Here is a 9,019-nt window from a genome sequence, read left to right on the forward strand (position 1 = left end):
TTGCCATGCAATTGGAAGACAACCGAATTGGAAGCGACAGTTCTTCCGAGAGGGAGAGGAGGGTTCGCTGATGACTCTCCCCAGCCTGCCCACCAGAAGGTCACCAAAGTCCTCACTCAACCTTTGCATGTCTCCGCTCTTCCTCCCTCCCCCTTAAATCTTTCGAGGAGGCTCCGGCGATGCTTTGAGGGGGCCTTGTTCTTGCCACTCCTTTTTCTCTGTCTGAACACAGGACTGGTCTTCCTGAGTCCTCCTTCCAATCACTCCGATAACTGATCACAGCCATGCTGCCTCCTATCCTGGAAAATAATACCTCTGCCCAGGATGCAAGACACAGGCTAGAAACCCGAAAGAGAGGGGCGGGGTGGAGGGTGGGGTAGAGATCTTGGTGCACACAGGTCGGAAGTGACTGATTTCTGATTGATGAATTTCCAGAAGAAAGTCAAAAGCTTAAAATGACAGCATCCACAGCCAGGACTAGACACCACTGGAAATGAACACAATTATCCCCGATCCTGCCTTCCGGAGTTCGTTTGCCGTCCTGGCTTTCTGTAGTAAGCCGTCTTCGTGCTGAAGTAAAGTAAAACCAGAAAAACACACCCCAGAAGATATATCGAAAGTATATTGAAAATTTGGGGGCAAGGGGAGAAATGTCACAGAATCACAGAAACACCGTTAAGAGCGGCTGATTAGGGTCATCGAAAACAAAAGATCTCGTGGTTTCATTATTATTATTACTATTATTATTTTATTTTCTTCCTGAAAATGTGCAAGAAGAGATTATCTGGGTGGCCTGTGGTTTGTTTGGGAGAGAGACGGGGAAATCCATTCTTGACTATAATTTAGAAGAGAACGAATTTTAAAAATAGAGATAGTGGTGCTGCAGGAGCGCCGCCTCCACCACCCTCAGCCCACGCTCGCAGTAAACGTTCTCCGCGCCCGCGGAGACTTTGGCAGCGCCGGCCTCCTCAGCCACCAGGCCCACGGCTTCCCGGGGGAAGCTGGCCGAATTGAAAGCCGCATGGAACCCTTGGAAATCTGCTCCTGCGGGCACTTGCAAAACAACGGGCCCCACGTGATCGGGGAAGGGGCGGTGGAGGGAGGGTGACATTTTCTGCTAGGTGTGGGCTCCGGGGAGACACCGACGCGCTAGCCCGCGCGGGCGTCGTCCTCGGCTTGTTTTGATCCCTCTGGGATGGAGTAGGGGAGTGGCGGGATGATGTTTGATTCCGGGGAGACGTTCTGAGACATCCGTCTTATTTTGTTTGAAAAGTCGCTAGTTCAAGCTGTCACGGCGTGACAGCTGGGGATAGAGCTCACGCGCGCTCACCGCGTCACTCCCCCGGAGGATGGTCTGCACCGCTCGCGGCGCGCGGCGCTGACATGGGTAGGGGCCACGGCACCGCGGCGCACTAGCTCGCGACTGGGTCTCGTGGGCCAGGGGCGGCCACCCGCAGAAGATGTCGCCTGGCAGAGATCAAGAACTCTCGGGATAAAAGGAGGAAAGAAAGAAAATCTAGCCCCAGGGATGGAACGACGGAGGATGGGGGGTGCGCGCCGAGGGGTCGGCCAGCGCGATCCGGGAAGCAGGCTTGCACCTCGATAAATCGGGGAGCACTAGCCTCGCCCGGGCCCGCGCCCCCGTGAGCGCTCTAGGGGCGCTGTGTGCTGAGCGCTGCGGGCTCGGGGTGGGCGCGCGAGAGCCCGTGGCGGGTCGGGATCTCGGGGAGCCGCGCCCGGGCCCCAGCGCGGCGCAGAGAGAAGCGGCCGGCCCGGCTCGGCCCACGCGGCAGCGGCAGTTTGGCGTGGCCGGGGCGTGGCCGAGGGACGGGCCACGCCCCACTTTTCCCAATTCCCCTCCACTCGTGGCTCCCATTGGTCAGCAGGACAGCCAATGAGCGCGCGGATCGAGGTCCTACCCCGGGTCTGACTCGCCAGCTCCTGCCAAAACTTGGGGAGTTTTTAGAGAGGACTTTTTTTTTCTTTTTTTTTTTTCCCCTCCCCTTCATATTACTTTTTTTCTCTCCCCCTCCCTCTCCTTGTAACCAACGGATTATTATTGTTGTTGATTTAAATTTAGCTCTCCGGGCTGTTTGGGTTTTTCTTCTCGGCGCCTGGCCCCCGGCTCCCCGGCTCCCCCGGCGTGTGCCGAGCCGCGGCCCCGGCGCCCCCCGCTCGCCGCCGGGGGCCGAGGCCGAGAGCGAGCGCGGCCCGGGCCTCGCGGGGGCGGCTGCGGGCCGAGAAGCGAAAGCCGATCGCCGGGGCGGGACTCGGCGCGCCCCTGCCCGAGCTCCGCGCCGGCCCGGCCAGGCCGCGGCGGCCGCTCGCCGCCGCCCGCCAGGATGTTCGCCGCCGGGCTGGCTCCCTTCTACGCCTCCAACTTCAGCCTCTGGTCGGCCGCGTACTGCTCCTCGGCCGGCCCGGGCGGCTGCTCCTTCCCGCTGGACCCCGCGGCCGTCAAGAAGCCCTCCTTCTGCATCGCGGACATCCTGCACGCCGGCGTCGGGGAGCCGGGGGCGGCTCCGGAGGGACTGGTGGGGGCTTCGGCCGCCGCCCTCACCGCGCACTTGGGCTCGGCTCACCCGCACGCCTCTTTCCAGACGGCCGCCCGGTCCCCGCTTCGGCCCACGCCGGTGGTGGCGCCCTCCGAAGTCCCGGCAGGCTTCCCGCCGCGGCTGTCCCCACTCTCCGCCGCCTACCACCACCATCACCCACCGCAGCCGCCGCAAACGCAGCCCCCGGCCCGGCCCGGCGCCCCGCAGCAGCCTCAGCCCTCCGCGGCCCCGGCCCGAGGGCTTCCGAACCCCCACCAGAGCGGCTCGGTCCCCGCGCCCTCCAGCAAGGACCTCAAATTTGGGATCGACCGCATTCTGTCTGCAGAATTTGACCCCAAAGTCAAGGAAGGCAACACGCTAAGAGGTAGGTGTTGGAGGCGAGAGACGGCGGCAGGCGGGGCCGAGCCTGTCCCGGGGCGCGCTCAGCCCCCATCCCCGGGCCAGTCTGGGGTGCCTCCGAGTGCTTTTATGATTAAGGACAAATGGGTAATGTGCGGGAGAGGCACTTAACTGTAAGAAGACAACCACGCACTAGGTTTAAAACCCACCTGCTCTAAGTTTAAAGGGGGGAAAAAAGGAAAAACGGCTTCGGGGCCAGCCGCTTTCCAAATAATCCCCAGAGAATCTATATTCGCTGCAACGGTTGGCGCAAATATTTGCCAAACGGCTCTAGCGGGCTTTTCGCCCCCTTTTGATGGCGTATCCAGAGGCTGAGAGAGACTCTATATGCTCAGGGAGAGAGCGCTTTGAGGGATAACCCCTTTATCTAATTTCACCCAAGGAATGTAGATAAAATCATCTCTGACACTCCCCTCTCCCCCAACACTGAGGGGCTTCTTTCTAATGGGGTGCAGTGTGGGGGCTTTTGAAAGTGCCTGATAGGGACTTCATTTGGGGTCTGAATTCGAAGCTCTTTTCTTGCTGTCAGGAGGACAGGGCATGCTGGTCAGTACAGGGCTCTGGCCCGTGGGTAGCTGTCAGGAGAGTGGGTGTCTCCTGACTGCACTTGGGGAGAACCTTGGGGAGGAGAAGGGCTAGAGGAGAGGAGCAAGGCAGGCATGTGTGGAGTTCCCCAGGTGTAAAGGGCTTTTCTCCCTGGTCCCCAGATCTGACGTCCCTGCTCACCAGTGGCCGGCCTGCAGGGGTTCGTCTCCCCAGCCTGCAGCCTTCCACCGGCCAATTCTTCGCGTCTCTAGAGCCCATCAGTGAGGCTTCAGCCATCCTGAATCCCCTAAGCTCCAACCCAAGAAACTCAGTGCAGCATCAGTTTCAAGACACATTTCCAGGTAGGGAACCCTTCTCATATTCAGGGTGGATGGAGAGAAACTGGGGGTGGGGGTGGGGAGGGAGCTGCTCTGTGGCCTTGGTGGCTCCTGGCAATGTGGCAATATCAGAGCGGGTACAGGAGGTACCCAGAACCGTAGGGAGGACAGGCTCCTGGCAGTGTGGCAATCCCCGAGTGGTCCGGGAGGTGTCCAAGTCCGTGAAGAAGTTGACCCTCTGGAGAGAGCTTGGGGTGGAAAGGGGGTATAGGGGAGCTAAAAAGTGCTTGGACTGGGGCGGGGCACATTTCTTAACCATCAGGGAAAGGGTGTGATGAGTATGCAGTGTCCAGACAGATTTACTAATCTACAGGCACACATTTTGGGGGTAACCTTAGTAGTTTTGCCCTAAGAGGTTGGTTGCCCCAGTGGGCATGTAGGCAAATGTACACTCATGCAAAGACACAGACACAGACTCTGTGTGTGTGTGTGTGTGTGTGTGTGTGAGAGAGAGAGAGAGAGAGAGAGAGAGAGAGAGAGAGAGAGAGAGAGAGAGAGAGAGAGAGAGAGAGAGAGAGAGAAACTGTCATCTTGATTATTTAGATCCCAAGGGCCACTTTTCACCTCTTCTCCTGATGTTCAGGAATTTGTTTTAGGCGGTATTAAGCCGACAGGCCTTTTGCCTACTGTTCACTCACGCCCTAAGTGACTAAGAGCTTTCCTGATAGTCACACACACACAGACATACATACCCAAACCCTGTCAGCAGCTGCAATGTAGTGAGCCCCAGGGCCCACGGGCAGCAATGGCAGGGGACACTCACAGGGCCGTGGGCTCTCTCTGGCCGCAGGTCCCTACGCAGTACTCACCAAGGACACCATGCCGCAGACCTACAAGAGGAAGCGCTCCTGGTCCCGGGCAGTCTTCTCCAACCTGCAGAGGAAAGGCCTGGAGAAGAGGTTTGAGATTCAGAAGTACGTGACCAAGCCAGACCGAAAGCAGCTAGCGGCAATGCTGGGCCTGACCGACGCGCAGGTAAGCCGTCAGGGGCTGGGCCCACGCACAACCTCTCCGAAGCCATCTCCCCTCCTAGTACTGTGGAAGGAGAGTCTTGGATTTCACGAGACCTGGGGGATTTCTCAACTCAAGGCAACAGAGACAGAGGCCCATCCCCGAAGATGTATGTCAATAGGCCCTGCGTGTTTATTTTGGCCAACAGGCCAAAGAACCGCTGAGAAAGTAAACAGGCCATGGGAGATAATAATAATGTACTACTTAACTGTAACGCCATTTGCATAGGAGGCAGTTTATTTCAGAAGAGACCAGAATATAAAGTTAAGAGATTGTTGGTGTGTGTGTGTGAACGCGCGCGTGTTTTCCTTCTCTCCTCCCCCCTCCCTCCTCCTGCTGCTGGATTGTGAAATCGCAGTGTGAGGAAGTGAAAACATCATTTCAAACAGAATTACTTAGCCCCTGTAGGATGAGGAGTCCTCTTGGAGTGCTCGAAGTCAGTTGCATTTCCATCATTTCCAAAGCAGCATAAACACGGAACAGAATCCAGGGTGGAGGATTGTGGCCTTGAGGGGGAGGAGGGGGAAAGATGTTCTTGGAGGGCGCCGAGCCAGCAGTCATTCCACTGGCCCTGCAGCCCCAACATTTCTCCCAGACAACAACAAAAGACTGCCTACAATTATTTTCTTTTTAAGTGCAAGAGAGAACCTCTGCTTTTGTTTCCCTTCTGATTTTTGAAAACTTGAGGGGACCTGTTCTAGCAAGCCCCCTGGCTGCTGAGTGTGCCCAGAGAAGGGCTTCGGGGCCCCCACCTGCACCTTGTCTTCCTTACATGGTCCCCTCCCCAGCAAAGTCCTCCACCAGCTGTGGATGTTATTTTTTTTTTTATTTTTTTGCTTTTTGGGTCACACCTGGCGATGCACAGGGGTTACTCCTGGCTATGCACTCAGGAATCACCCCTGGCCGTGCTCAGGGGACCATATGGGATGCTGGGATTTGAACCCGGGTCGGCCGCGTGCAAGGCAAACGCCCTACCCGCTGTGCTATCTCTCCAGCCCCTGTGGATGTTATTTTTAAAAGGGAGGCTGGAGTTTGTGTGGAACCCTCGGGTTCCTCAGGGGGATCATATATATATTTATATCCATTCTCCTCCCCATCCCTCCACGCACCCACCGCCACCTCCTTCCTCCACTACGGGCAGGTTTAATTCCTGCAGTTTCTTGGCCTGCTGGGAGCTCCCTCAGTCCTGGGCTTGGGGCAGATCCTTAGGTTAGTGTTTGAGTATTTCTGTTCAGGAAATGCTACAGAAGGTTCAGTGTGACACCCTCCCACCCCCCCCACCCCCACACGAATTACCTTCCAATCCCTTCTCTGCTCCCATGATTCTTTAAAAATGTGCTGTTTTTGTAGGGACTCCCTTGAAGAGTGGCAGTGGAGGAGGACCAGTTTAGCAGGATTGTGATTTTTTTTTTTTTAGTCTTGAAATTGGGTGCACCATGTTTAGTTTACCCGAACCCATCTGGGTGAGTGGTCTATATTTACATCAGATTTCTCAGGAGCTCCTGAAAGAGCGTTATTAAGAAACATCTATTGATGTGGCTGAAGTGATAGTGCAGTGGGTAGGGCGCTTGCCTTCCACGTGACCCTGTTAGGTTTGATCTCCAGCATCCCGTATCATCCCCTGAGCATAGCCAGGAGTAAACCCTGAGCATCACAGGGTGTGGCCCACCCCTCCACCCCCAAATCCATTGAGAGGAGCAGTCCTTCCTCTGTGCTGGAGACAGAAGCGTATTTCCTCAAGAATACTCTCAGGCTGCCGGCGGTAGTGCGGCAATTTGAGAGCCGGCCCTAGTGGGCTTCCCTAAGCCAGCATCCCTCCCTTCTCCCCGGCCACCCTCTCCAGGGCCCAGCGCCTCACGCAGCCCCAGGTCTAGGGTCAAGGTGCAGCGCAGGGGGCGCGGGTGGGGTGCTTAACGGTGCGCGCCCTCCTTGCTAGGCGGGGCGGGGGTGGGGTGGTGGCTGGGGACGGCGTAGGTGGGTTTGGGGCGAGAGCCCGTGCCTTATCTCCTTGTCCCTTCTGCTGTTCCCGGCGGCGGCGGCGCGCAGGTGAAGGTGTGGTTCCAGAACCGGCGCATGAAGTGGCGGCACTCCAAGGAAGCCCAGGCCCAAAAGGACAAAGACAAGGAGGCGGGCGAGAAGCCGTCGGGCGGCGCGGTGGCCGGGGACGGCGAGGCGGAGGAGCGGAGCCCCAGCCGCTCGGAGGGCGAGGCGGAGAGCGAGAGCAGCGACTCCGAGTCCCTGGACCTGGCCACCAGCGACACGGAGCGGACTGAGGCCGCCGCCGTCGAGCGGGCCCTGCCCCCGACCACGGTCATCAAGGCCCCGGCGTCCGGCGCCCTGCTCGCGGCCGGCGGCGCGGGGAGCGGCGGCAGCGGCAGCAGCGGCGGCGGCGGCGGCGGCAGTTTCGGCTTCGGCGGCCTGGGCAGCGGGTGCGGCGGCGGCGGCGGCAGCTCCAGCGCGGGGGCCTCCGGCAGCCTAAGTAGCGGCGCGGCCGAGCTGCTCCCGGAGCCGCAGCCCGCCGCCAGCAGCGCCCCGCCAAGCCCCGAGCCCGCCCAGGCACCCCTCGGCGGTCTATAGACTGGACAGGAGCGCAGGGGCCTGGGGCTGACCGAAGGCGCGGCGCTGTGCATCCTCCGGGCGTCTCTGCAGGCACGTTGATTTCGGGCCCGCGCAGACCCCTGGGTGCAGCCCTCACTGCGCCGAGCAGAGTTGGGGCGGGGGTCTCCGTACCTGGCCGAGGCACCCAATGCCCACCGAACACTCACCCCTCACCCCTTGCAAGCCTCTCACTCACACTGTGACGTGTTTTTACGAAAAATTCTCGCGCACCAGGGGTCGTGGTGCCAAGACGTTGCTGCACTTCGGACGCCTCATATTTGTAAATAAAACGTTTACTACGATTTGTAAAGGCCGCTTGGCTAGCTGGGCTGAGGAGGTGTTTGAAACTGGATCTAGGATGCCCCAGTCCCAAAACTACCCTTGGCAGTAACTGGGAAGGAGCCACCAGAGCTTAAACCGGAGTTACTGTGTGCATATGTAGGGGTTGGGGATGCTTTGCGCTAAGCAGGTCAAAGGTCTCCTAGACGTGACCTGGAGGCTCACGTGTGTAGTTTAGTTCAGTCCCCAGTTGGCTATGGAGTCAGCCGGGCAAGCTGGAGGGGAGGTGGCTCTTTCAGGGACAGTGCCTTGTAATGCACACTCCACTTCCGTGGGGTGGTACTGCTTCAGTGATGTTGGGCCTGGGGTAGCAGCGAGCTGGTCAATGCTTGGTACCTTGCCAGGCAGCACCCCACCCCACTCCCCCTTCATGAGGTAGGGGTTGAAGCAGTGTCCCCTCAAACCCCACCCCATCTATCTGCCTGTGAGAGTTGATAAAACAATCACGTGTCAGAAAGGTTTGACTGTCCTGGCCCATACCGGGCTAGGGAGGGGTCTAAAACTGCCCCCACCTCCTCCCAGTTAACACGAGTCCAGGTTCAATTTGGTAAGTTGTACAGCTTGGTAGGAGTCCAGCTTGGTGACTGACTGCCACTTGAGTGCAGGGTTGAGCAATTTTTGCCCTGATCCTTGGAGGAAAAGTTGAGAAGTGATCCCCTTGTTCTATTGCAGCTGGAAGGTCGCTAATCTGTCTATCACCACAGTTGAAGATTGGTTGACTTCAAAAATTGCAGAGTCAAACTTTTCACCCAGACCCGACCCCTCCCAGTCTCCTAATCCTCCAGTGTAGGAAGTGGTCCACGGAGTAGGTACAAAGCTATTTTGGAAGCTCTGAGAACAAACAGACCCTGGCGGCAAATCAGATCCCCTCTGTGTTTGACACTGAAGCTGGGGCATGGGCGTGGGGCTTTTCCAGGCCCAGTATCTACACAGGGAGTCAGTTGTCACTTAAAGTGGGCTGTGGAGTTGGTGACCCAGAACATGCCGAGGTCAGTGAGGTCCCCTGGGCCGAGTGAGGAAGGCTCCAGGCATCACTAAGCTTCAACCCCACTGGGACCCATCAGATCGCGCACATTCAAAGTCCTGTGTTCCACACAAGGGCTGACTTGAGGGCCCCGTTTTAGCCTTCTCCAGTCTGATGTAGCCAGATGCCTGGGCAAACAAATCCCAGAGTCCCAAACCTCCCGAAAGGAG

General features: G+C 58.1%; 1 protein-coding gene across 1 annotated transcript; it reads left to right on the plus strand.

Annotated features, from left to right (window-relative positions):
• The first annotated feature begins 2,276 nt into the window (after positions 1–2,276).
• HLX (H2.0 like homeobox) lies at positions 2,277–7,701 on the plus strand. Its single transcript, XM_004613059.2, has 4 exons — positions 2,277–2,919; positions 3,662–3,841; positions 4,668–4,852; positions 6,935–7,701. The coding sequence occupies exons 1-4, from the start codon at positions 2,343–2,345 to the stop codon at positions 7,463–7,465; spliced, it is 1,473 nt and encodes a 490-aa protein (XP_004613116.2). The 5' UTR covers positions 2,277–2,342; the 3' UTR covers positions 7,466–7,701.
• Positions 7,702–9,019: the final 1,318 nt, after the last annotated feature.

Source organism: Sorex araneus, chromosome 7 (assembly GCF_027595985.1).
Source record: "Sorex araneus isolate mSorAra2 chromosome 7, mSorAra2.pri, whole genome shotgun sequence".
Lineage (NCBI taxonomy): Eukaryota > Metazoa > Chordata > Mammalia > Eulipotyphla > Soricidae > Sorex > Sorex araneus.